At 50.6% G+C, this 26,882-nt stretch overlaps 10 protein-coding genes across 10 annotated transcripts; 4 read left to right on the forward strand and 6 right to left on the reverse strand.

Moving 5' to 3' along the window:
• Window positions 1-60: 60 nt before the first annotated feature.
• BKA58DRAFT_243031 (acyl-CoA dehydrogenase/oxidase) lies at window positions 61-1,906 on the reverse strand. The gene is made up of 3 exons (XM_046166717.1): window positions 1,257-1,906; window positions 627-1,209; window positions 61-574 (listed from the first exon to the last, which is right to left on the reverse strand). The coding sequence occupies exons 1-3, from the start codon at window positions 1,598-1,600 to the stop codon at window positions 161-163; spliced, it is 1,341 nt and encodes a 446-aa protein (XP_046022281.1). The 5' UTR covers window positions 1,601-1,906; the 3' UTR covers window positions 61-160.
• A 240-nt stretch (window positions 1,907-2,146) lies between these two features.
• Window positions 2,147-3,024, reverse strand: BKA58DRAFT_414046 (GPR1/FUN34/yaaH family-domain-containing protein; the record flags this gene model as incomplete). The annotated part of the gene is made up of 4 exons (XM_046172461.1): window positions 2,147-2,442; window positions 2,495-2,677; window positions 2,728-2,851; window positions 2,899-3,024. 4 exons carry the CDS (start codon window positions 3,022-3,024, stop codon window positions 2,147-2,149), a joined length of 729 nt encoding a protein of 242 aa, XP_046022282.1.
• Window positions 3,025-3,752: 728 nt separating this feature from the next.
• Window positions 3,753-5,131, forward strand: BKA58DRAFT_443383 (luciferase-like domain-containing protein; the record flags this gene model as incomplete). The annotated part of the gene is made up of 3 exons (XM_046173977.1): window positions 3,753-3,780; window positions 3,839-3,956; window positions 4,015-5,131. The coding sequence occupies 3 exons, from the start codon at window positions 3,753-3,755 to the stop codon at window positions 5,129-5,131; spliced, it is 1,263 nt and encodes a 420-aa protein (XP_046022283.1).
• A 33-nt stretch (window positions 5,132-5,164) lies between these two features.
• Window positions 5,165-6,723, reverse strand: BKA58DRAFT_243056 (glycoside hydrolase superfamily). Its single transcript, XM_046166718.1, has 4 exons — window positions 6,346-6,723; window positions 6,043-6,299; window positions 5,658-5,984; window positions 5,165-5,587 (listed from the first exon to the last, which is right to left on the reverse strand). Exons 1-4 carry the CDS (start codon window positions 6,474-6,476, stop codon window positions 5,199-5,201), a joined length of 1,104 nt encoding a protein of 367 aa, XP_046022284.1. The 5' UTR covers window positions 6,477-6,723; the 3' UTR covers window positions 5,165-5,198.
• A 1,869-nt stretch (window positions 6,724-8,592) lies between these two features.
• On the reverse strand, window positions 8,593-9,421 carry BKA58DRAFT_391823 (uncharacterized protein). Its single transcript, XM_046170948.1, has 2 exons — window positions 8,839-9,421; window positions 8,593-8,783 (listed from the first exon to the last, which is right to left on the reverse strand). The coding sequence occupies exons 1-2, from the start codon at window positions 9,120-9,122 to the stop codon at window positions 8,675-8,677; spliced, it is 393 nt and encodes a 130-aa protein (XP_046022285.1). The 5' UTR covers window positions 9,123-9,421; the 3' UTR covers window positions 8,593-8,674.
• A 481-nt stretch (window positions 9,422-9,902) lies between these two features.
• On the reverse strand, window positions 9,903-10,934 carry BKA58DRAFT_391825 (uncharacterized protein). The gene has a single exon (XM_046170949.1). The coding sequence runs from the start codon at window positions 10,712-10,714 to the stop codon at window positions 10,181-10,183; it is 534 nt and encodes a 177-aa protein (XP_046022286.1). The 5' UTR covers window positions 10,715-10,934; the 3' UTR covers window positions 9,903-10,180.
• A 768-nt stretch (window positions 10,935-11,702) lies between these two features.
• BKA58DRAFT_243099 (uncharacterized protein) lies at window positions 11,703-12,646 on the forward strand. The gene has a single exon (XM_046166719.1). The coding sequence runs from the start codon at window positions 11,847-11,849 to the stop codon at window positions 12,456-12,458; it is 612 nt and encodes a 203-aa protein (XP_046022287.1). The 5' UTR covers window positions 11,703-11,846; the 3' UTR covers window positions 12,459-12,646.
• BKA58DRAFT_405084 (Alpha/beta hydrolase fold-1) lies at window positions 12,625-13,575 on the forward strand (the record flags this gene model as incomplete). The annotated part of the gene is made up of 1 exon (XM_046171891.1): window positions 12,625-13,575. One exon carries the CDS (start codon window positions 12,625-12,627, stop codon window positions 13,573-13,575), a length of 951 nt encoding a protein of 316 aa, XP_046022288.1.
• Window positions 13,576-14,103: 528 nt separating this feature from the next.
• On the forward strand, window positions 14,104-14,576 carry BKA58DRAFT_443387 (glycoprotein; the record flags this gene model as incomplete). Its single annotated transcript, XM_046173978.1, has 2 exons — window positions 14,104-14,228; window positions 14,279-14,576. The coding sequence occupies 2 exons, from the start codon at window positions 14,104-14,106 to the stop codon at window positions 14,574-14,576; spliced, it is 423 nt and encodes a 140-aa protein (XP_046022289.1).
• An 86-nt stretch (window positions 14,577-14,662) lies between these two features.
• On the reverse strand, window positions 14,663-17,210 carry BKA58DRAFT_472452 (uncharacterized protein; the record flags this gene model as incomplete). The annotated part of the gene is made up of 5 exons (XM_046175280.1): window positions 14,663-15,075; window positions 15,134-15,154; window positions 15,205-15,372; window positions 15,424-15,702; window positions 15,752-17,210. 5 exons carry the CDS (start codon window positions 17,208-17,210, stop codon window positions 14,828-14,830), a joined length of 2,175 nt encoding a protein of 724 aa, XP_046022290.1. The 3' UTR covers window positions 14,663-14,827.
• Between the last annotated feature and the right edge of the window lie 9,672 nt (window positions 17,211-26,882).

Here is a 26,882-nt window from a genome sequence, read left to right on the forward strand (position 1 = left end):
TCACTTTGCAGTGAAACGACTCCATGCATTTCGCGATGGCCTCCTCGACCAATGACTCTCGAAGTCACCCTCGAATCGACTAACAGCTAACGTTCTCGCTACATGCAGAACCTCGTCTAGAAAAGACAGGGAGAAGTCAAGATACATTCGCACAACATAATCAGGTGTACCAAGTAGCCTCTGGAATCTCATCCAACAATTCAAACCTCCCCAACTCGCGATTCTTATACGCTACTGGATCATGCAAGGTATGCGTCCTCACGTCCCTCCAAAACCGATCCAGGCCCACCCTTGCACTTGTCGCTTTCGCGCCTGTCACCTCAAACACCCCAGAAGTGACTCGCAGGCTGGTATCTGTTGTAACGACCTTGACACTTGCAACCCATTCCGCCAGCTCACCCCGCTCCCGTGAAGTCAGTTTCCCGCGGGTTTCCAGATCGCCTGCGTATTTGTTCAAGATGGCGTCGACTTCTTGGCCTGCGCGGTCTGCCAGGGCGGATGCGGCGCGGAGGTGTGCGTGGAAGTTCCCGTAGCGTTCAAGGATGTAGAATTCGTCTGTGGCCTTCTCCTTGTTCTGATCATGCATTAGCGATTTGTACTGGTTCGGAGGATGCTGGTGTGCTTACGTCGCCACCGAAGGGCCATGCCCGAGTTCCCTTCGCTGTGTACCTCGCTGCATATTGCTGTGCGCCCAGTGCAATACCGAGATAGAAGTTGCTGAAAACGAGCTGAATGGTTGGCAGAAGTAGCGTCGCGAACGGTATTTGCAGCGCGCGGGGGTCTGGTTCTTTCCTCTCGACGTTCCAACCCAGCGCATCCGTCCAAGGTACGCGCACATCGGAGATCTTGACACTACCCGACTCCGTCAAGCGCAGACCAATGTTGTTCCAATCATGTCCGAATTGTACACCGGGTTGATCCGTCTTTGCGAAGGCGAAGATATGGTTCTGGGTGCCTTCGTAAACACCCTCGAGGACGGTAAGATCGGAGACGACACCGCCTGTATTGAAGAACTTGAACCCGTTGAAGACGAGATTGTCGCCGTCGGATTTGATGGATAGGTCGCTGTCTCGGGGGTTGACCGCGCCGCCGATGAAGTAGTTGTTCGAGATAATGAGCTTCTGGAAGCGATCGGCTTGTTGGGGTGAGCCAACGATGTTGGCTGTGGTTGACCAGAGGAGGTGGTAGCCAAGTAGCATGCCAATTGACCTAGTATAATTAGTATAAACACGCCCACGGCAAGGATACTATCGTACCCGTCTGCTTCGGCGACCTTCCGAATCGCCTTGTAGCCCACACTCCAAGGCTGACCACCGCCGCCATACTGCTTCGGACCAAGGAGCTTCAGTAACCCAGAGTGTTTTAGTAGTGCAACTTCCGCACGTGGAGACTTGTTCTCTTGATCTCGTACGACGGCATCGACGGCGAGCACATCTGCGACATCTTGAGCACGCTGCAGCCAGCCTGCTTCATCTTCCGGGATGGATGACCACTTCGACTCATACTCGGAATACACAGCCGGGTCTCTGAAGTCGACTTCTTGCGCGTTACCGGACTTGTTGGTTCCGTTGGTTCCATTCGTGAATGCCATCGTGTGCATGGATAGAATGATGACATCTCTGCGTCTCGATCATGATCTTATATCAAGACTCCCGCAGAACAACCCTCGGGATGATACGAATCACGCAGATTATTGCGTGCTATTTGTTCATTCTCGAACCATTTGCATTGGTGCGCATGGGTACATGAGTAGGTTTACGACGGCGAGGGGAACGACCGGAGAGACAGGGATATACCGCCGATATAGTGAATGTTGAGCTGTCTGCCGACAGGTAGGTATAGCTAGGGATAGTCCGATACCGTGGGGGTAAATTGCATATGCAGTGTCGTTACAACATGTGAACGTGAGAGTTGGAGAGTGAGACGCGTCGGCGGACCGCACCTGCATCAAACCATTTGTGCTAAACCAGAAGGAGACTAATCTACAAGCCGTGCGCATGTCCGAACGCAACCGCGTTCGCCATCTAACCCCTCAATCGCATCATCCCCAACTCCGCACTTTCACGGCCCATCACAACGTTCAGCAGACTGCGCACCTCCGATGTGCCTCCTGTCACCCGCGTGCGAACCTCCTGTCGATTGGAGCTCATTCCGCCTTTCTCTTCGCGAAGAACCGAGAAGTGTCGCCGAGTGGTAGCTCAACGATGGAGTCTTTGAGCAGCAACGCGAACGTCAGATACCACCCAGTCAATCCAGCCAAGAAGCAGAACGCACCGCCGCCTTTCTTGAGAGCGACGGACGCAGTCTGATGCCCATCTGCCGTGGCAAAATAAGACGCCGAGACTAGCAAAAATCCTAGCTCGACACAAAAGAAGATGATGATGTAGACCAAGTTTGTCGGCAACGAGGCAACGAGAAATACCAAGGCGAAGACCGTCCACACTATCACACGATTAGTGGCGCTCTCACCACCCATCTTTTTTTGGCAACTGACTGATCATGAAGAACCCGAGAGCGTTGTTGAATTGCTTCACATCGCCTCCATATGCTGCCTCAACCCCAAAGGCAGGGGTCAGAATCGCACCAAAGCCGGCGTAGAACAGACCGAAAGCGCTGAAGACTGTATAGGCAAATCCATTGCCGACAGATAGCTCCCACTGTGCAGTAACCACCAGGCCTAGTATCAAGTCAGTCATGTCATATACACCATATATCCCGGTAACTTGCCGAACGCCGCCGCAAAGAAGAAATTGGCAACGAAGACATTGTTCGTCGTTACTCCTCGCCATTCCATAAGACTGAGCGACAACGTGGTCAAGGTCGTCGCGAAGACTCCGATTGGAAGCGCCGTCTTGAGACGTTAGCTACGAGATATAACGTACTGGAAGCATTACTAACTCCAGCACCTAAGGTCTTTGGAGCTGCGACTGGTACGATCGGAGAATCATGGGTGACTTGCTTCTCGACGTCAGTCGTGCCAGCGCTGCTTTTGCTGTTCAAGTCGGTCGTTGAGAATTTGGACATGATTGTCTGCGTGCAAGGAATTCTTCACGCAAGCGACTGAATCTGGTCCACAGCCTTTTGTACTGAATCGTCATAAGCTCCCAGGTTAAGAAAGACAATATCGACGCGGCACGACGGCGGTGTCGGTACGTTGCCATTGCGATCATGCGACAGTAGATTACGTGCTTCGGCGTTACTCTCAGTGCTAAGTAGCATTCACATGGTCGTGTCGGGACGATATCATAGTATTGAAGTTGGAGCTCGCTATCCTGATCGATCTAGGTGTGGAGTATGCGGCGCTTGAGTATCTTACTGCAAGTTACGGCACATCACGTCTTCGGAGGGTTGGATTGCCACATCGACCAATAGGCCGAAGCTTGTTAGCAACCAATTAAGGATGTCGGACTCGCAAAGCTGTCGCAAAATCCTGCACCACAGCTTGTCATGTGCGAAGCCGAGATGGTTGAGCTGCGAAGTAGAAGTCGACCAGCTGACTTAGGCAAGATCGGCGGCAAGCCGGCTGCAATAAAGGTGAATACCATCTAGTCTACGTACCGGGTCTAATCTACGGCAATCCCGCAAATCCCGCTCTCGGATGAGTGCGTATCACGCAATCCACGCTTATTATGCGCATATCTGATCTGCAATTGAACCCCAGGTCCATGTTGCGGGGCATCATAGTACAGATACTCAACTCGCATACATCCGTATCTTCAAACCTGCGGTCTGTTGTATCCCTCCAAACAACCATGACGCCGCGCAAGAGGCAAAAGACAGGTGAGGTTATGCGGAGACTAGGGCTATCAAGAACGTGTGGGGCTGATCATTTGTTCAGCAATAGCAGAGAATGGAACGACGAATGGCGCCAATGGGCACCTGAACAAGACAGCGCAAGATTATACGCCCGCAAAGCAACTGGATCTGAACCAAGATCCTGATCGTCTATTATTCGCGTGAGCAGTCTCCCAAGGACAGCTATTTGCCGCATCTCCTAACCTTGCGACAATGTAGTTATTGGGTTCCTAACGTCTCAGGCGGTCTCGTTGTCTCAAAGATAGCCCAACGGACGAGTTGGGACCTAGCATCCAACATACGATACGCTCGGACGGCCGAAACATACGGCTTCGAGTATGCGCTCACCCAGATTCGTTTCACCGCATCGTATGGGGCCGACAACCAGCACGAAAGTGTATCGTTGTCTCAGGCGTTGTTGCACAATACTGAGCGCATCAAGCTCATCGCTGCGATACTTCCCGGCCCATGGAACCCCACGGTCGCAGCGAAGCAGATCGCAAGTATCGACAACTACACCAACGGGCGAATTGCGGTAAACATCGTTTCGGGCTGGAACAAGAGCGAATTCCAGAGTATCGGGCAATGGTGGCTCGAGCATGCCGAGCGCTATCGACGCTCCAACGAGTTCATCCGCGCACTTAAGGGGATCTGGACTGCTGGCGACGAGGGCTTCACTTTCGGCGGCGACTTCTATCAATTCCGAAACTATAAGCTAGCACCAAAACCACTCCAGAAGCCGCACCCAGAGATCTTCCAAGGTGGCAATAGCGATGACGCCCGGAACAATGGCGCTGAAGTTAGTGACTGGTACTTTATGAACGGCAACGATCTGGATGGCTTCCGCGAGCAGATCGAAGATGTGAAAGAGCGCGCGCGAAAAGCTGGGCGTGAGGGCAAAGTGAAATTTGCGGTGAACGGCTTCGTCATCATCCGTGAGACAGAAGAAGAAGCTATCCGCGTGCTGAAAGAGATTCAAGGTAAAGCCGATACGGAGGCCGTTGAGGCGTTTCGAGAAGCAGTACAGCAGGCTGGTGCCAGCACGGGCAACAAGAAGGGCATGTGGGCGGACAGTAAGCTGGAAGATTTGGTGCAGTACAACGACGGCTTCAAGACCAAGTTGATCGGTACTAAAGAGCAAATCGCCGATCGGATATTGCTACTGAAGAGTCTGGGCGTTGACTTGGTGCTGACTGCTCACTTACACTACGAAGAGGACATCGAACGCTTCGGCAAGGAAGTATTGCCGTTAGTAAGGAAGCTGGAAGCTGCAGGCAGAGGCAAGGATGTTGACGACGAGATCAAGCGTACAGGTGACATTTATCGGAAGTCCTAGCAGTTATGCAGCGGTGTAAGCTATTTGCAATATCTATCTACCCAGAGCACGTCCACTGCATGTGAAGCTATGCGAGATTGGGAAACGTCTGAGCTGCCGAGATACTCAATGCCTTAGCCGATCCCTGCTTCACGACTCCAAACGTATCCTCATTCGTCCAGAACTCAAAGTCCGCTGCGCCTTTACCCGGCTTGTTGATCTGCCAGATCATCCATGGTACCTTGAGCCCATTGAAGATGTCGATATGCTGACCCACAACGCTCGCCTTGTTGGAACCAGACGCGCCAAACTCCTCGAACAACACGAGCTTCTTGGCGGCTTGAGCATGCTGCAGTGCGATGGGCGCTTTGTTGCGCCATTCAGACACGCCGCTGTAGGAATGGATGTCGACGAGGTCGAGAGTGGCGCAGCTCCAGTTTTCGGGGATGTCGGAGTTGGGGAATTCGTTTCCACCGCCTGGATATGCGTGGTCAGCATCGTTGTCTCTGGATGTAGAGCAGAGGAGAGTGTGATGCGAAGCACTTACCTGTCGAGATGAGGATGGCGCTGCTGCCCATGATGCTTCGCATTTTCTTGCTTCGATTGCACCACCATTCTGGTGCAGGCGCAATGTTGTTGCGCAGATGCCCTTGTCCCTCATTCTGGATGTTGAAAGAGAAAATGTAGTCTGACAAATCCTTCCATGCCGGTGCGCCTGAGATTAACGAGTTCTTATGCTGAAGTATATGCGTGAGGCGATTGTCAAAGTCGTAGATGGGCGAAGCGTCCTGGTAGAAGAACGTTACGTCGTTCTGAGCGGCGGGCGTCCTCGCGCAGTCGATCGCAGGGAGTTTGTATTTCGACACGTATGTATCTGTGACGCACACGTTAGTGTGACCGATGAACACAATTCGACTCGAAAGACAGCATACCATTACCCCAGCAACCCAGTTGATAGCGATCATGCATAGCAATGATGAGTTTGATACCTCGGTCATGCGCCTCGACCATCAACTGATCGATAGCCTTCAGCTGCGTGTCGTCGTATGTGCCGACTTGCTGTGGCTCGATATCGGGCATGTTGACTGAACCAGTGTCTTTGTTGTTCTGAGGCGTGGGAGAGATGAAGATACGCAGTGTCTTGAGCTTGGCGTCTTTGACCGCGTCGAGTACAGCTAGACGATCGGCCCTGTGAAGAGTAAGTATATGTATGAGAAGGCTTGAGGTGCGCGTACTTCTGATAGGCATGGAGGAAGTACGAGTTGACTCCAGCCCAGCTCGAAGAGATGGCTCTTTCATCGAGTGGTTGCGCCGCTGAGAAAGGTGCGCTCATGGCGAGTGGGAGAAAGAACTTGAGAAGCTGCATGTTGAAGGTATTTGATATGAGAATAGTTTGATGGCCGTCTTTCTTGAGGAAGTTGCTCTTTCTTATGCTTCTTCGCTTTTTGTCTTTAACCTAGCGTCATTCACATTCGATATGTGACCTTCTGTCTTTGGACTCGGTCTACAATCTTCTCTTTGCTACCTTCTGTCTCCCACCTTGCATTGTTCGCGCACTCCGACTCTATCTTCTCCACTCTATGTCAAAACCCAATCTTGTAGTGAGAGTAAATCCAAGACTAACGCCCAAAGAAGGGTGTGTAACTGCGGAGCAGCCAGGACCGTTCCCGGTAGAGTTAGTACATCTGTACTCCGTGCCTACACGCTAGCCTCGTAAAGGACGGAGCCCGATTGCCCGCGTCACATCTAAATTAGCGTATATACAAAGCTCCCTCGTGTTGCAAAACACTCCCTAGCAATCTTCAGAGTGACGTTCTTTAGTGTAGAGCGGCTCGAACTACGGGTAGGCCCAGAGCTCGAATGTATGATCGACATTTGAGGGGAAATGAATGGCGTACTGACATCCACGGCTGCTCGGCTGTCGGAAGTACATGTAGTGCCGAGGCATTGGAGTCTCCGAACAATTCCCTGTGCCTGGGGACGCGGGGCCTTTGGACAGCATCGTTTTTTGTTAGATATATAATGTTTCACTTAGTTCTGGCGGTTGCATAGTCTCAAGTTCGAGGTTTTCGTGTTGCATGCAGTCGTCATACGTGCTGGGGGTCAGGGTATGCTACCACCAACCGTCTCAAGAGCGCATTCGACGTCTTTCAACCCAACGTAGACTGGTGTAACGCCAATGAAGGGCTTGCTTGGCTCAGTTGGCTGTGGCCTCTCCGAACAGGTAGGTACCCTGGAGATGGTTGACCATGATGAGCATTCGTGCATCAGCGACAGAACGCGACCACGCGGCGGTCTAACTGGCTTCACAGTCTCCCATGTCCCCAAGGGAGGGTCCGTATCGACGTATCGATGAATCGGTCATATGGCTCAAGTGGTTTAAGTATTGCGACCTTGCTCTTGCGTCACATGTATGCAGCCCATACTGTGTGATACCCACAGGGTTCAAAGCAGACGTCGGGAGTCTATCGTCGCCATTGTGAACAGGCGCTGATGGAGCAAGGAATGCTGAGGTATCCCCGACTGGCTGTGAGGTCATTTAGTAGCTCATCATCGCAAGTTGTTGCGTCAAGGCTATGAGGAATGGGCGTTAGAAGCCGTGGCGAGGACGAGGAAGCCGCACAATATGTGAAGAGCGTTTTCACGGGGAGGATTGTCGAGGTAGAATGACGACCTTGAAGTATGACGGGCGCGAAACATGAGTGAAGAGCAGTTTGTAGAAGCCGGCGCCCTTCCGAAAGACGAGTGTTGACGCAGCGCGTTGCGGGTGGAGGTTGAGGGTGCAAGCGCGCAGGTGGGCGGGCCGAGGCGCGTTTGGGGCTCCTTCCTGGGCAGGCCGCAAGCCACCAAGCCCATCTTCGGGCGGCTGCCTCGCCACACCTTTTCACCCCACGCACCGCTTCAAGTCGCACCGCTGTCGCATATACGCAGCCACTTTATTGCGAGTGCGACAGAATCTCCACACGTTGCGAAGAGCCGTCCTGACACCCGGTCATACTCGAGTACGGCCAACGGCGACGGCGACGGCAAGACGGTGCGCGTACTCCTGCGACATCAGCGACGACCGATTTATGAGGCAATCTAAAAGCATTTCCCGCTCCGGATGGATGCACTTGGCGGAACCGCGTCAAAGTCCAGGCGCGCTTTCAGCATCAGGTCCACTCGCAGGGAGCCGTGAGTGCGACGCAGGTCGCCTAGCTAGCAAGGCGGTCGGACATCGTCGTGAAGACATGCCCAACTAGCGCCATCCTATGAGAACCTTCAGCCCGACGTATAACCAGGCCACATCCATGTGAAGCTTTACTCCAGCTGCAATGTCTTCGAATGCCCTGGTCCTTGTTCTGGAGGGCATTGCGAATACCGTCGAGCAGCCTTCGTCGCAGGTCTTCGCTACATTGCGGGAGGCCGATACGGCATGCGCTCTGCCTGTCGAACTGTCACGGCCGATGGAGAATCACTGTTTATGTTTATCATTTGCACCGTTTGGTTGATCCACATTAACATTATGGTTTAGCTACGGGCCTAGCTACTGCAAGATCCCTCATTATCAAATCCACAGCTCTTCTAAACGGTTCCCTGCTTGTCCAAGTCGGCAGTGGAAGTGCCGACCTGGCTGAGGGCAATAGGAATAGGTCCGTTCATCCTGACAACGAAGTCGCCCACCATGGAAGGTCTAAAGTGATGTCAGCGCGCGTTCTCTTTGCCCGATACTCGCTCGAATAACTCACCCGTTAAGAACATGGGCCAATCTAAGACGGAGGCCGTCTACCTGCAGGACGCGGAATGTGTATGAAGAGTCGTCGCAGCTGTAGACGCCATCGACCTCGACGTTGTCGGCAGCGCAATGGACGTTGTCAACGTGTTGAGAGTGAATGTAGAAGGCGAGATGCTTTTCGCCGCGACCGCCATAGACGGCGTTGTTAATGGTAACGGTCTCGAATTGATCGTCTTGGACGGTCGTGGGTGCAGCGGCGGCAAGGCCGGCGAACAGGGCAACGATGGCGAACTTCATGGTTGATTCTTGTGTCGGTAGCGAAAGTGGGTGAGATGAGTGAAGTTTGTTATGAAGAGATGGATGGATGCCGTGTAATGAGTACTTGACGGAAGACCTTCAACGTTTATATACGCATGTCAGTCTACATCCGCCGTCGACTAGTGCAGTGACAAGCTTTTGTCTATTTTGGGGGGCGTCAATGCGGCTGATGCTTGTGCTTTCGACATGTCTATACGGGGTTACATTGGAGATTGGCGACAAGGACAGTCCATCGCTCAACGGACGTCAGACTGGAGTCAATTTATTCGCAGCGGCGCTATAGCTCGCTTTCGTGTAGTCGATCCTTGCCGGCTTTTGTGGGGAAGGAGCCTTCGGGCCAACCGGCGCGAATTGATTTGTTTGCCGCCTCGTTTTTCTAAGCCTTGCAATCATTCCACACCGCAAACGTCATCACAGACCGCGATTTCGATGATCATCTCGTAAATATATCGGGTGAGCCACAATGGCTCGTATCATGGGGTAGCGGTGCATAGAGAGCCTACGTCGACTCTTCGCTGCACCTGCGCAGAGTCTTGCTATTAAGCCCAGAGTCTAGTGTTGAGGCGTGCTCAGCATGTGTTTAGTGAGAGGCTGTCTGTAGAGGGAATCATCTTGGGGCTTGACAAGCTGTCAAACACGTCTCCTAGAAGGGTTGGCAGGTGTTTTGCGAAGCTCACGTGATTACCATCCGGCTGTTCATCCGTAGTACGGGTTCTTTACCCGTAGTACACAGCTCCCCGGCGTTGACTGGTATGCAATGACCGCGCTGGCCCGAGAGTGCTAAACTTAGCATCTTCATACGGGGAATTCATGCGCATCTCCCAGAACCATCCGAAATATCGGAGCGACTGCCCATTCGGTTGAGCAACCATGCGACGATATCACAGCCGAGGATGTTCATGACTAGGACATATAGCAGCTTCACATGAGTCGCCTAACGATATTATTAACTTCCAAGTTGGGAACAGTTGCAGCTTCATAGAACGTTGCCTTTCGATCTTTCATCCTCGGTGTCCTTGTCACTACAGCAATATGGTCTAGATGTGAGATGACTCGGCCGACGTCGTAATCACAACCCCAGTTGCCAAAGCGCTCAACACCATCGCCCCGGTCAATCTGCACATTCGTATGGAAGTCATGGAAATGAAAGTGTTCTTCTTTCTACATGTGCTTCGAGTGCATCTTCCCACAGTCCATTCCATTGCGCGATACAGTCTCACGTTCTCTGAGTCGTCATTACCTTGACGGAAATTGATGACTGCCAACCCAATCTTCTTGGGCCGTATCACGAAAGCCTTCGCAGCAATCTGCTCACCGATAGGGCGTTGATGCTTCACGTCATAGAAATCCAACATAGCTGCCTTCTCCTTCAACCGTGAGACATAACACGAAGGGATCCGAACAGGTGCACTTGCGGCTTTGGACAGTGCGAGACCCAACTCTTTGAACTTCTTATGGTAGCACCGTGCAGTCTTTGGTCCAGCTTTCTCGGGGGCCTGCGAAGTCTCGATGACAGGTGCAGCATGGCGTATTCCTGCTATTTCTTGAGTCCTCAAAGCTAAGTTCCACATGAGCTCGTTCGTTGTTCAGTTTGGCGGCGTGCTGGATGTTGGACTTGGACACCCCCGCGGGCGCATTCTAGAGAGAGCCTCGCCCAAAACCGCCGATTTGGCCGATCTACACCATGAAGTCTGTTCCATCATGAGGGTCGTTGTAAAACTATCAATAGTGGTGCGATACAGAAGGCGACATCGTCGGAACTTGACCTGTTGCGTAAGAATTGGAGCTGTGTGACGTTTGGTGCGGATAATAGCTGGTGTCGCTTGGCTGCCTCGGCGGTGCCGCCAAGCCTCGTCGGGTTGTGGGGGCACGCCCATCGCGACATCACCGACTCGATCCTCACAGCATCCCCTCCGCCTCCAGGATTACCTGTGACTCTCCTTCTCGCATCGCAACTTAATGCTGCTCTTACCGTGCGTCTCGCATAGGCAAGCCACCTCAGCATGATCTAATCAGCTCGCGCAAAACCGGCACGCAATTGTCCACCGGCGCGCATCGCCCTACCGACTCGTCGTAGCACCGTGGACGAGGGCGACAGTGTCTTTCACCATCCTCCAGTTCTCATACCGCATAAAGAGCAGCGCCACAGTTGTATGCCCATCGCTGTCGTTGTCCGGTATAGCGTAAGCGTCCCTGCTCGAGCGTTGCCTCAGGGCGCGACTGACGTACCGCAATAGCAAATGTCCACTCCGACGCATTCACAATCCTCAAACGAGTCCCCGCGCAATATTTCATTACAAGAACGCACACCATTCTATTACAGACACCAGCTCGGAATCCATTCCAGCAAGACGCCACTCCGCCTCTCGAGTCGCAACACATGACTGGGACGGCCCGCTGGTGCTGGCATCTCATCGGATGATGCACATAGTTCACGACAAATGTACCAATGAATTTGCGCCGTGTCCAAGCATCACGAGGCTGGACGATGGGGCTCGCAATTCCAAAGACGTTGCTGCATAGGCCGTTTTGGGATATGGATTCGATTCGCGCGTTTGCGCTCACCTGGACTTCGGGTGCGAAATGCAAACATCAGATTGGGTGCAGCATTCTAATGCTCTCTTTGGAAATGAGTGACACATTTGGTCCGCAAAAGAAGCATGGGTGACTGCAGCATGATGATTGCGATGGAGCAGGCAACAAATGCGAGCGGAAAACAGATTTGTTCACGTAGAAGCAGATGCATATCGTGGCGACAATACGTGGATCACAGCCACCGACATCGATGTCCAACGTGTGATAGGCATGAAGCGCCCAGTGGTGATCAATAGATTGGTTATGAGAGAAAGCAACGACGCGCGGTGCAATCCTCAAGCAATTTCAGCCAGGAGCGCGCGCTCGCCACACGAAGCATATACCCACAAGAGCTTTTCTGTGACTGCGAAGGTCTTCTGTAATTGCCAACGCCTAAAAGACCTGCACAGTCGAGCTCGCTTGGTTGTCTTGGGCTGCCATCCTTGGCCGTTCCCATCTGCTGTATCAGAACCTGGCTTCCATCATGGCTCTTTCCCATCCACGAAGTCTATGCACGTATCAATGGCATTGCCGAACGCGACAGTCCTCCGTCAAGTCTATATGAAAAAGTCCCTTCACCGCTCATCACGGTCGACTGACTATGTACAGGAGTTGTTTGAGCTTGAATGCGGCTCACGTTTGTCGTTCAAATGGTCGCGGAGGGCGTTGCGCCCTTTGCTTATGAATCTGACCCACAAGCGAGCTGGCGCCTTACTCTTTCCGCACATCCCGCCCGGGTGAGACCACATCGCTTGGTGTCGATGGACTTATTGCAACTTTGCCTTTACTTCAGAAAGTGCAGCTCGCTGTCGCGTTCGAAAGGATAGCCCGTCACTATCTGTCTTGAGCCTCATCACGCACAACTGCAACACCCTGGATCACAAGCACGCGCGACGATCTGGACATGATGACTACTGAGGTCTACCCCAGTATGACGATGGTGCAAACCGACGGCACCCATTCCCTTGCGCTATACAGCCACGGCCCAGAACCGTGTGATCCTCATGATGCGGCGGTGCTGTTCGTCTCTGGTGTCGCAAGCAGCAGGCTTAACTGGGCAGCTGTCGTACGACAGCTCTCTTCATCGATGCGCTGCTACACCTACGATCGCGCAGGTTATGGCTTGTCCGACAGCGCTCCGTACCCACCCACGGCTGAGAGCATTGCACAGGATCTTTTATACCTTGTCGAACACGTCCCCTTCAGGAATCCTCTCATCCTCGTTGGTCACTCTTGGGCTGGTGTGCTGATCAACGAGTTCATTGCGCTAACAGGGAATGCACATCACATTGCCGGACTGGTACTTGTCGACGCGAACCACGAGACAATGCCACAAGTTTTGAACGTCAACGATCCGGATCTCCAAGCCATCTCCGAGGGCATCAACCCATACATCGCGAAGGGCATTGCCGCAGAGCACAAGCTGACGCAGGCGGAATGGGTCGCACTCATGGCTGAGGAAGCGACCGCGAAGTACGCGACAATCGCGCGCATGGAGGAGGATGAATACGCAGCAAGCTTCGAGGCGCTGCGGAATAAGAGGTTGAGTGACCAACAGCCGCTTCTCGGGCAAAAGCCCGTGTACGTCATTGGAGGCATGCGCAGTAGGGACTGGAATGGGATGTACAAAGCTGGAATTGCGAAAGGAAATGGGAGCGAAGAGCAGAGGCGTCGAGTACGAGAGTTGATTAGCACGGCGGACGAGAAGAGCGAGAGCATTATGAGACGACATCTTGAGCTCTCTACGAAGGGCAGGCTTGCCTTCGCGCGCGAGAGTGGCCACTTCGTCCAGATGACGCAGCCCCAGGTCGTAGTCGAAGGCGTGAAGTGGGTTGTTAACGCGCGAAGAGTTTCGTAAAAAGTAGATCGCAAACAAATCTTCTTCTTCTACGTCTTCTACTAGAACGTAGGTATCAGAGATGCTTTAGATGTTTTAGATGAATTTATATATTCTAGAAACTAAGCCTATCTAAGAGAATATGCTTCCCGAATGCTCGGCAGAATTGCACGCATGACATCGGCGCACAACCTAATATTAGCCGCGGCAGTCCCGGAACCCTCGGGCTATTTCGTATTCGGCAATACCGCGGGGGTAAGACGTTGGGCCAAGCTTCCCCATCAAGCTCGATAAATGCTATTAATGTAGCGATCGTCATTTCAATCACCAGGAACGACGTCACACGCTCGCGATTAGGTTACCAAGACAACTAGTCGCGCAACGTAGCGGTCAATAAGCGTAGCATGGCCGGTAATGTAAAGAGCTCGAGGTGCCTGCCATATGTTCGTCTCTACAAGTCATCTCTTCTGATCTATCAACGTTTAACAACATCCGAACTCTTGCCAACCTCATTTCCGTTCACAAATTGCTGTCCTGCCAACCGTCATCATGAAGTTCTCCGCTGTCGCATGCGTCTTTGCTGTCGCCGTTGCCGGTGCCCCAACCGATGTGACGCCTCGATACGATGTCACCAATTTCATCGCATACTGTTCTACAGACGGTGGAGCATGCTAGTACGTTCTTTCCCCTCTTCCCCATCATTACCCAACTAACACGCGCATAGCTATGACTTCGCTGTCGTTCAACATGCTAACGGCGAGACAATTCCTGTCCAGTGCAACACATCGGCCGACAGCGACGATGGAGCCCTCCCCGGCGTCTCTGACGGCAAATGCAACTCTTCCCGCACTTTTGCCGTCATCAGAGAAGAGGACGGCAGCCTCAACTTTTCCGTTACTCAACAGATCACGCCCATTTCCTACACGACTGGCAACCACACTATCTCCGCTGATCAGATTGAGAAGAAGGATGGCGCGGAGACATACGTTGGGCCGAAGAGCTTCGGACTCTACAGCTCTTAGATGTTACGACCTAGAGCTAAAACGCTTACGGCTACGCCGCAATTACGCTACACAATTTAGAGCTAGAAAGATAGTCCGTTAGTGTTATGGGCGGAAAGAGGCCTGCTAACAAGTATGCATTTGTTCTATAACGTAGGTAATATGTAATAGGCTAAAGCCTAGTTACTGAATCCTCGATAATACCTTGGTTACGTGCGCAAGCGCACAGTTCGCGATTGTACAATTTCGACAAAATAGCTTTTCGATCTGAATTATCTCTCCGTCGATCTCTTATATGCAGGATATATGACATTGAACAAGACATCACTCAGCTCTTCTACCGTACCTTCACATAGATTTCCAGATAATATCGACATCATATCCTCTCGGACGAACACCCGTGTGAGAATCTCGATATTCTCATCAATGCTCCACACTGGGTTCATGTGCTGTTCATAACCCTTTGTCAATCTTAGCATATTTGATATTCGTATCGCATGATCTTGGATGGGCTTGATCCCTAACATGCTGTGTTAGCATCATGTATGTAGCTGCACGTATGGAGGTAGCGGACTCACCACAATCGCGAATGCTTCCCACTTAGATTCGATTAGCAATTTTTGTGGAAGCTATAACCAGCATATCTTACCAGGAGCGAAAGTCAGATGCGTGATCTTTTGGAGGCGCTCAATACCAATTTCATCCAAATTGAAATCCGAAGAAGGATTAAGTCCTGGCATCAACCTGTGTTGTATGTCCTGCATAACCGTGAAATGCAGGATAAGGCCCAGGCATCCTGGACGTACAACATGGTTGGCTGCGCGAGAATCAGTGATCGTGAAATAGATTATAAAGACATATGTTTTACCTTTGACAATCACGTCTTCTGGTCCGTCAAAGATTCCCGCAGTGGCGTACTCTTCATATAATGTTTCTGGAGATCCAAGTGACATTTCCCTGAGTCCTTTGAGATATAACCAAAGGCGACGAGCCGGTATTGACTGGCAGAAGAGATCTTTCAGATGCTCTCGTACTCTCTCTCGCCTTGCTTCTCGAAAGCCTCGTGTAGCAACATCGATCTTGATTCTCAAGAAACGCATTTTCCTCACTTGCTCAGAGTCCGTAACAATGGTATGGTAACTTCCACCTAGTCTTGTAAGGCTCGCACAAAATTGAAGATTAGTGATTTCACATACCGAGCTTCTGATACAACTGCATGAACTCTGTTGGTCGTTCAGGTAAATTCTCGAGCAAGGCTTTTTGAAGTTGTCTCAACGACTCTTGCCTCAATTCTTCCATCTCATCTGCCCCCAGGACTTCTTTATACGACATCACAACAGCAGAGCCCAGGGACTTAGCAATCAGTTCAAGCTTTTTCAAATATACCAGTTTCCCGTCGTTGTTGGGGCGACCAACCACCTTGTAGCCACAATCAGCAGGTAGCTGGAGATAGTGTTCCAGAGATTTCTTCAAGGATAATTTGGAACTAAATCCAATCACTGACGTAATATGTGCATTGTCCAGGAATATGCAGTTAATTCTGTACATCTGGTCGGTGCTGATTTTGAAGAACGGGAAGGTGAAGCGATGGTATGAACGCCGGGTGCCGTCCTCACCTGGAAGGAGCTGTATCCCTTGAGGAAGAACTTGCGAGTACGAGTTTCGCGGTTTTCTCAAGGGCAAATCCTCAAGGATCGATTTGGCGGTGTCCGGGTTGATATGGCGACTACGGCTGAGTTCAAAAAGGTTTCTTCTCGATATCTTTATACACTCATTGGTGTCTTCCTCTGAATTGGGAAGTAGACAGCTTCTCAGAATCAGAATCAGTCTTGGAGTGATAGGGGCGAACTCGTGGTACGATGACCAGGTGATGACTTCATGTTCTCCAGTTTCCGGATTCAATACGCGACTGTTTGGCCCCTCGTGGACGTTATAACAATTTTCCGTGAGTACGAACTCGTCATTCATCTCGCATGGTGTACAGAAGGCAAGATAATACCATTCCATGTGCATGATGAACCAGAGAGCATCACCAGGGTAAATTTTGGCGAGCAATTCTTTTCGCCAGTTTCCTTGCAAGTCAAACCGTAGATCCAAAATGGTTTTAATGCTTCTGAACCACACATCGACTGGATTGTGATATCCATTTTCCATCATGTACTTCTCGAGCTGATCGGCATCATCTTCAACGTATCTTCCTGAAGTATCGCCATGAAAGCGCTCATGAAATCCCGGTCCCCGGTATTTCATGATGAAGAGAAATTTGCGTAGTATATCTCTTTGGTCTCGCGACATCGAGAAGCTATCTTTCGAAGATTCAAATGCTTTCTTAATCCCAGCTATGATTGTGCTGACTTGAGACTTAAGTTTGCTAAGCTCTTTCTCCAGGATGTTGTGATCGGATGCATCTGAAACATCTTGGTACATATCCATTAGTCCAAAGGTACGTCTGACAGATAACTCGCATAATTGTGGTATTTCGTTTTCCAGGTTGATGATGTGCAGAACCGATTCGCCAGGGTAGATTCTGTTCTTCTTGTGTTTCTTTTTGCTCCGTGAAGCGGACTTGGACTTGAGCGATGGAGGATGATATTTATGAGAAAAGTTTTTCAGGATGAATTGGGGTATAAAGTGATGAAATTGTGATTGAGACATTAGAGGCACAACTTAATGTCTAGGAAGATAGAGATGGAGGCTAAAAGTTTAGCCCCAAAACGTTTGTCAGGGCCGGCACAATAGCTCCGAGAGTTGAATATACCGGGTCTGGGAATGCCATTACTTTAGAATGAATCGACTGTTATATAGAAGTACTGTTCGTTGAACACCTGGCGTCGTGCGTTATCACGTTATGGTGGCGTCTAATGTTTCTTGTCTATTCGCTAATGTCGCTGCAGGGTGGCTTGGTCGGCGCTAATGTGACAGGCATAAAGGGCTGATAGCAAAAGAGCTGATATGTTACGAGTAACAAGAGTGACTCCCTCCGTAACAAGGAGCAGTTAGTTGTTGGTTAACCAGCGTTGTCACAAGACGCTACGAGCACGTGTTTAAGAGCTTACAAGAAGCGTTAATTGTAGCTACGTATAATATCTAGTGTAATACAAGACGTTGCGTAAGGAACAGAACAGAATGCAAAGCGGTGAAAGATATAGCTAGGGCCGTGCGCGGCGCTCAGGCCTTAGCTGGCCAATTAACAGATTTCGGGTGGACTGGCGAGCCACCCGAAATCTGTGCGTTCAGGTGTTAGGGGAACCACGGTGGTTACCGTAACAGTACCCCCCTCTTACTCTTGAGCTCCTGTGAGTAGAGATCATGTCTCTTACTCTTGCATTACTTCGGGTGGCTCCAAGATGTCAGAAAACCTCTTATGGAAACCAGCTACGGCTGCGTTATCCTTCAGGTCTGCAGCGGGTTCCCAGGTCATCTCGTCATAGCCTGTCCATTTAACGTAGTATTCATGTCGTCTACGACGCTTATTGTAACGGAGGTCTTCGATACTTTCTACAAAGTATTCTTCTTCGTTGTCTACAACAACAGGTTCGGGCGGTAGGACAAGTTGTCCTGGCAGGTACTCCTGTTTTGGCGCAGCAGGCCGGAGTAAGGACACATGAAATACTGGGTGTATCTTCATGGAATCGGGCAGTTCGAGACGGTACGCGTGGGAAGAGATCTTTTTAGCTACTCGGTACGGGCCTAGATTCTTCCAATCAAGCTTCTTAGATGCCCGTTGCGTTCGGATGTTACGCGCGTCTAACCATACCTCGTCGCCAATTTCGTATGTTGGCGCAGGTAGGCGTTTGCGGTTCGCGTACTCTTGCTGTAGGGCTTGAGCCCATGTCATTTCTTCACGGATGAACTCAGTAATGTCGCGCATCTTATCCACCATCGCGTTCACCTCACGAGCTTGGAGAGCTTGGTAGGCGGGACGTGTCTTGTTGGTAGGCGGCTCGAAGCCCATTCGGGGATTCTGACCGTAGCAGGCCATCATCGGGGTTACTCCAGTAGACTCAGAGACGGTATTATTGGCTTCGAACTGAGCGGTGGGGAGCCATTGAACCCAATTGTCTTGTTGATAGTTCGTATACGCGCGTAGGACTTGTTCCATCGCAGCGTTAGCGTTCTCTGTTTGTCCATCTGTCTCAGGATGGTAGCCGGTTGAGAAGCGCGGGTCTATCCTTAGTTGAGCACACAGCTCATCATGGAAAGCAGATACGAACTGTCTGCCACGGTCCGAGACTATCGTATCAGGGAGGCCATGATTACACCAGACGTAGCGCAGGAACATACGTGCTACGTCGGAAGCCTCCATCTTATCGCAGGGGATCATGTATCGGTACTTAGACAGGCGGTCTACTACGACCATGATGTTCTTGCATCCTTCGGATTCTGGCAGGTCAACGACGAAGTCGACAGAGACGTCTGCCCAACGTCGTTCGGGTACGGGTAGCGGCTTCAGCAGGCCGTGGTACTTCTCACGAGAAGCCTTCGAACGTCGGCAGACGTGGCAGCAAGAAACATAACGGCGAACGGTCTCAAACAGTCGGGGCCAGTAGTATTCCCGCTGGATTAGTTCAAGTGTTTTCCCTCGGCCAGGGTGGCCTCCTGATGGGGAATCGTGGACTGTTCGCAGGATCTTGATCTTAAGTTCGTCGCTGTCAGGTATCACTAACTTGTTGCGATAGTAGAGGCGACCCTCACGGTCTTCGCAGTCACCAAGTGTAACTGTCTTAGACCGTCGTGCGCCGTCGCGCAGCAGCTTCAGCGTTTCTCGAATAAACAGGTCTTCAGGTAGCCCATCGCCTGTAGGACGGTACTCATCGTCGATGATCTGCTGGATAGATCTATCTGTCTCTACCAGTCTAATTGCTACGGGTTCTCGAAACAGGTCAGGACGCAGTAGGGTCTGTTTCCGAGCTTGTCTCGCTTCCTCCTGAGCAAGCTGGTCCTGAGAGCGACGGGTAAGAGCGTCAGGCTTCTCACCGTGCTTGCCGGGTCGGTATGTAATTGTAAACTGGAATCGTGATAGGTATTCAGACCAGCGGGCTTGACGGTGGCTCAGTTGCTTCGTAGTGGCGAAGTACTGCAGGTTCTTATAGTCGCTGAGCACGTCGATAGGGAAGGCAGCGCCTTCTAATTCTGGTCTCCACTGTTCGAAACAGCGAACAATAGCAAGTAGCTCCTTGTCGTAGATCTCGTAGTTGTTCTCAGCGGGGTTCATTCTTTTCGAGTAGTACGCGACCGGACGGAGGACGCCGTCAGGTCCAGATTGGGACAGCACTCCTGCTGTAACATAGTCGGAAGCGTCGGCTTCAATAACAATTGGCAGGTCTGGGTCGAAGTGTCGTAATATTGGTGCAGTAGTGAAGGCATGCTTCAAAGCATCAAAAGCCTTCTGGCAGTCGTCATTGAAGAGGAACTTAGTATCCTTCTTAGTCAGCGCTACTAGCGGAGCAGCTAGGTAGGAGAAACCGTCTATAAACCGTCGGTAGAAGTTTGCGAAGCCTAGAAATGCTCTGATGTCCTTAACGTTGTTTGGGTACTCCCAATTTACAATAGCTTGCACCTTCTTCGGATCCATTTGTATTCCGTCTACTCCAACTACGTAGCCAAGGTAAGTCACCTCAGTCTGGTGAAACTCGCATTTGTCTACGTCTAGTTGGAGTCCGGCTTCTCGAAGGGCGTTTAGAACAGATCGTACATGCTCCTTATGTTCATGGAGATTCTCACTGTAAATCAGGATATCGTCGAGGTAGGCCGTGCAGAAGACGTCTAGGAACGGGCGTAGTACATCGTTCACGAAGTGTTGGAACGTGCTCGGCGCATTAGCTAGTCCAAAGGGCATCACTAGGTATTCGAACAACCCATATCGAGTGCGGAAGGCTGTTAGCCATTCGTCTCCTTCAGCAATTCTCAATCGGTTGAAGGCAGCAATAATATCGAGCTTTGTGTAATACTTGGCCTTGCTCAGTCGGCTCAAGGTCTCTTGGATCAACGGGATTGGGTAACGGTTCTTAACAGTGGCGGCGTTTAAGGCACGGTAATCGACGCAGAAGCGTAGTCCGCCGCCGGGTTTCTTAACAAAGATAACAGGGGAGGCGACTGGGGAGGAGCTTGCGCGAATGAATCCCTTCGACAGGTGATCTTCGAGGTACTTGCGCAACACTTTGAGTTCGTTCTGAGACATGCCATACAGTGGGCCGAACCCGTGCTGTTTGCCGGGTATTAGTTTGATCTTGTGGTCGTAAGGCCGTCGTACAGGCAGCTTATCAGACTCTTCTCGTGAAAAGACGTCTATCAGGTCATGATACTCCTGAGGGACTTTCGTGAGTGGATCGGTGTGCTTCTTCTCAGTTAGTGCCTTGTCAATGTCGGCAATGCTAACAGCACAGATTTCATAGCCTCTTTTGCGTGCTAGGCTCATAAACGGAGCAGCACCTATACAGTAGATGTCGAGTTCTGGCTGCAACTTCGACGAGTCGTTCTGCTCGTCTGTTGGCTGGGCACTATCAGGGTCGGGTACAGGTTCGGGTACAAGTTCGTTCAACTGGCGCTTCATCTTAGGTAGCCAGTGGTCGTGCCGTTGTCGTGGCACATGCTTAAGTTTTGGGTTTTGAGGGTAGGCTTCATCATGCCTGTTGTTGCTCCACTGTACCTCAGGAGAGAGAACAGGAGTTCTAGTAGTTCTAAGACAACGTTCTTTACATCGTTGAGCGGTGAAGATTAGTCTTTCCTTGTCGTAGTCTAGGTTTACTCGGTGCTTGTTCATCCAGGGTTGGCCAAGTATTAAATTATGACGGCCGGTGTTCGTGACGTAGAGTCGTATAGATTCGTTGTGATTGTTGTGTTGTAGCTTCAGGGTGACAGTGTGAGACACTTCTCCACCGTCGAGTACAGTTCCAGTAAATCCAGTCGGGTAAATAACGTAGGGCAGCGGGTCTTGACGTAGTTTTAGGTTGCGCGCGAGGTCTCTGTGAATGTATCCAATACCAGTAGCTCCAGTGTCAACTAAGGCTTTAAGGTTACTCTTAACACCGCCTTGTTGAACTGTACAAGGTATTGTAATACAACGTTTCCAGGTATCAGTCTGAGATTCAGACCAGAGTTCAGCAGAGATTCGGTGGGTGCGCAGTCCCGGGGAGCGACTTATCCTCGGGACGAGGCTTTTCCCTTCTGGGATCGGTTACGAGAACGTCGTCCTCGGGATCGCGAAGGTCGCGAGGATCCTGACGAGACAGAACTAGTAGACTGGGTACGGTCGTGGTCACGCGCGCTATAGGATCGGATATGCTGAGTAGGTAGGGGAGCGCTGCAATCCTTAGAGATGTGACCTTTCTGGTTGCACTTAAAGCAGCGGCCTTCCTTAATCCTCTTCTGTCGTTCGGAGGAACCAGCGGGGGCGTATGCTGATGCGTCTATCTCCATTGCGTCGGGGTGGGTTACAGGGTAGCGTCGTGGGCGGTCTGGTAGGAAACGGAGGTTATTATCGTACGTGGATATCAGGTTAGCGTAATCGTTAAGGTCGCTAGGCAAGGCTTCTCCAACCATTGCACGTTGAAGTTCGTGGGATAGAGAGTTCCGGAGGGACGCGATCAGGCCAATCTCATTTAACCCAGTGTCAGCAGCTAGTCGTCGGAATTCGGCGAAGTGGGAGGTGAAGCTGCGCTTTCCTTGACGGAGTCCGCTTAATCGACTAAGAGCTGTCAGCTCCTTGTTTGGGTCTCCGTAGGTAGCTTCAAGAAAGGTAACAAGCTGGTCTACATTATGGATATCCTTGTCCATAAGCGGGTCGATAAGAGCTACTGCGTCCTTCTCAAGTCTAGAGTGAGCGTATAGCAGGCGGGATCTTTCGTTCGGGTATCGGTCTGCGTTTCCCTCGAGCTTGTACCTAAGCTTGCGGACGAAGGCAGGGAGGTCCTTTCGTCGGCCATTGAACAGAGGCGGGTCAGGCAGACGGTCGGTTCGGGGAAGGTCCTTCAGGTTCGCGTTGGGCGGCGTCGCAGGATTCGAGCCAATTCCAGATAGCTCTTCTAGACGAACTTGATCTCCCTCAGCGCTGGTTCGAGTAATGGCTGGGGTAGCAGCAGGAGCAGACCTAGTCTTAATAGACTCAAGCTCTTGGCGAAGCTCTAGAATCTGTTGAGAGTGTCGGTTTTCTTGTTCAGCTAGATTGGCAAGTAGTGCTTCGTTGCTAGCTTTCAATGCAGCGGAATCAGCTTGGATAGCATTTAGCTGATTCAGGATTAATTGCAACGCGTCAGGTTGCCCTTGAGTAGTCATAGTGGTGTGACGCAACGTAATGTCACAAGACGCTACGAGCACGTGTTTAAGAGCTTACAAGAAGCGTTAATTGTAGCTACGTATAATATCTAGTGTAATACAAGACGTTGCGTAAGGAACAGAACAGAATGCAAAGCGGTGAAAGATATAGCTAGGGCCGTGCGCGGCGCTCAGGCCTTAGCTGGCCAATTAACAGATTTCGGGTGGACTGGCGAGCCACCCGAAATCTGTGCGTTCAGGTGTTAGGGGAACCACGGTGGTTACCGTAACAAGCGTCCACGTTAGAAGGAAAACAATTATCGCGGGGCTAGGAGTTACGTAATAAGCTATCCCGCTAAGGCTAACTATCTAGAATAGTAGCGCATATAGAGAGGGCAACGCTATCTCTAAACTCTTGCTAAGATAGAATAGATAGAATAGCAGAAACAGACAGCAACAGGTATAAGAATGTGTTAGATCTTATTACTACACTTATTATAGTCAACTTAAATAGTTTATCTCTTATACAGATTATTAACTAGTTATTCTATTATTTATAGAATTAGATTGTCTTTACCTTTTAGTTAACTATAATAACTTCTTTCTACTACAAATCGCTAGATAACCCGCGCAGACTATCGCCTTAGTCTATCTCGCTCTAACCTAGACCAAGCTTAGAGAAGTATAGCGAGACTCTGTGTAACACTTTAACTACCTATAGATTTAGTAGACGTATTAACTAATAGGTTGCCTAATTAAGGTTAATAGAATGTTATCTCTAAGAGCTGCGCAGAATAACATAGCACAGAGCCTAGGGCTCTTAACACTAGCGCTAGTACTAGAAAACAATAAGATGCTTAACGCATCCAACTTAGACAAGAAGAATCCTAGTGCTACTAAGCTTAGGAACCTTAGGCAACAGGCCTATATTTAGGCACAGTAGATAGCTAAGATACAGAGCATAATTAATTAGCTTGTAAGCTAGCTAATAGCTACTCCTAACAAATAACTATCTACAAAGAAACCTAAGATGTTAGCTTCTAAGAAGTACAACAGTAGTTAAGAGAAACTATAAACATTTCTCACTAACATTAACTTGTACTACAAATTTAACAAAGTATCTGTAAGAGGCTACGCCATATTAAGCAGACTGCTCTAGTCACATGACGTACGACTTAGCGCCGACTAAAGCAGTAAAGCATAAGGCCTATAAGAGGCGAGTTGTACGCGTAAGAAGAACCTTTCTTCTCTTATCTTTCTTCTTCTGTACATAGGAGCAAATGCATACTCGTTAGCAGGCCTCTTTCCGCCCATAACATTAGAAGAAAGATCAACCTTACCTTACTCTTCTTCTCGCACGTGGCGAGTTAGAAGTAAGAGCGGCTACTTGTTGAGTGTTACAGGTTAGCAAGACCCTACTCGTACGATGGAAGCACGGGTGGACGACGATACGATGAACTGGGAAGAGCCAAGTGGAAGCAGGACGGACTTCCCCCCAGAAAGAAACCATGCGCTTGAAGTAGAGGAGCTTCAAGACCACGTACGACGACTACAGAGCGACCTAAACCGAGCAACCCAGGAACGACAGTCGTATGATATGCTGAGCCAGCAACTCCAGGCTCTGACTCAAATTGTCGAGGATCAGAGGAGGATGCTGAGTGTGCTGAGTCCAGGTGGGACCACCCCACCTGCCACGTCAACATCGGGCCGAATTCAAGAGCCCGTACGATACGAGAAGCCACGCCTACCAGATGTAGAGGTCTTTGAGAAGGGTAGTCACGAGGACTACACTCAGTGGAAGACACGCGTGCAAGCGAAGCTCTTTGCAGACCAACGAGCTTACCCAAGCGAGAGCGATCAAGTTCACTACGTGATCACTCGTACGAAAGGATGGGCCTTCACAGCCCTAAGGACGTACGTTACCGCATTGATGGAGAAAAGATCTAGCCCCTCCCTCCAGGATCTGTGGCAACAGCTAGATGGGTTCTTTATGGACCCCACGATTAAGGAGAAAGCAATGCAGTTCCTTCGTACGACGAAGCAAGGCAAAGGGGATCTTATCCACCACGTACAATCCTTTGATCTCAAGTTCCTAGAGGTCGGTCTAGATAGCGCTAGCGATGCGCAGAAGATTGATTACCTTAAGAACTCGTTGAACAAGAGACTACTACGTTACCAAGTAGGTTATCAACCTCCTGCTGGGGAGACGTACGAGCAGTTCGTTCAAAGAATGCGTGTCACTTGGGAGAATCTGAAAGCTGTGGATCAGTCCTCTCTTAATTACACACCCCGTACGACCTCACCCCCACGTACCCATCACCACAATGACGCGATGGATTGGACTCCTACCGTAGCGGCGTTCCAGCCTCGTACGAAGAGAGAATTCTGGGGAACACAGGCCCAGGTTCAGGAAAGAAGAGAGCGAGGAGACTGTTTGAGATGTGGGCACCAAGGCCACAGAGTCGCTCAGTGCCAGGCTAAGATTGGAAAGCGACCCGCTCGTACAGAAGAAAAAGGAGCTACAGTTGCTGCAGTCGCAGCAGCTACTCCTACAAGAATAGATACCGACTCGGAGGAGTCGGGAAAAGAAGAGCCCTAGCTCAAAGACGCAAGCTAGGGCTAAGCACAGTGAAGCTCCTTCAGGCCGTACGATCTCCTCAGAAGATTCTGTCCCAGCTAGCAGCAACCCCCCCTATGTCAATAGATGTCACAATAAATGGCCTTGAACACGCCACCGCTATGGTTGACAATGGTTGTTGCACTTATGGGATTGTAACTGAGAAGCTTGTACGATTAAAGGGCTTACCGCGCATAGAGATACCCCGAATCCAGATTGATGGGGTGAACGAGCAGAAGAGCTCTGTTAACGCTATTACAGAGTTTGACTTGGACGTTGGAGGATTGAAACAACGCGCTGCGGCATACATTGTTTCTACGACGTACGATTATGACATGATTCTTGGGAAGTCATGGCTGGAACGAGTTGGTGGAATCATTGATTCTAGCCAGCACACGTTAAGGCTGCCTCAATACGGTATCACCGTACGCAGTACAGAGTCACAGAAGGGGAAGACAGACTTCTCCCTAATCTCTGCTGCAGCCTTCCAACTACACGTACGACGAAATCGGCGAGAGAAGAATAAGGTGCAGATATTTGCAGCAAGCCTTCGCGACATCGAGAAAGCCCTCCAGATCAAGACCCCCTTGACAGCAGAGCAAATCCGCCAGCAACTTCCGGAATACCTGCAGTCGTACGTACACCTCTTCCAACCAAAGGAGGGAGAGGACCTTCCACCCTTACGAGGGCCCGAGGTAGACCACCAACTGGAGCTAGAACAAGAGAATGGCAAAGACCCAAAGATTCCGTACGGGCCTCTCTACAGCATGTCAAGAGATGAACTGTTAGTACTACGGAAGACACTGCATGAGCTCCTGGACAAAGGATTCATACGAGCGAGCAATTCTCCTGCAGCGTCACCAGTTCTATTCGTACGGAAGCCAGGCGGCGGGTTGCGATTCTGTGTTGACTACAGAGCGTTAAATGCTATTACCAAGAAGGATCGATACCCACTGCCTCTTATTAAGGAAACCCTGCACCAGATTGGACGGGCTAAGTGGTACACCAAGCTTGATGTAACAGCTGCCTTCCACAAGATAAGAATCACAGAGGGGCAGGAGTGGATGACAGCCTTCCGGACGAGATTTGGCTCGTACGAATGGCTAGTAACCCCCTTTGGCCTTGCAAACGCTCCAAGCACGTTCCAGCGCTACGTAAACTGGGTTCTGAGAGACTTCCTGGATGAATTCGCCTCAGCGTACCTTGATGACATTATTATCTTCACGGATGGACCACTATCCCAGCACCACAGCCACGTACGGGCGGTGTTGGACAGACTTAAGACAGCTGGACTACAATTAGAGTTGAAGAAGTGTGAATTCGACGTCCAGCGTACAAAATACTTAGGATTTATTGTAGAAGCAGGGAAGGGCGTGTCTATGGACCCAGAGAAGGTACAGGCTATCCAAGACTGGAATTCGCCTACCACAGTTAAAGGCGTACGAGGATTCCTAGGA

This window comes from Alternaria rosae (genome assembly GCF_020736505.1).
Source record: "Alternaria rosae strain MPI-PUGE-AT-0040 chromosome Unknown BKA58scaffold_9, whole genome shotgun sequence".
In the NCBI taxonomy this organism is placed as follows: domain Eukaryota; kingdom Fungi; phylum Ascomycota; class Dothideomycetes; order Pleosporales; family Pleosporaceae; genus Alternaria; species Alternaria rosae.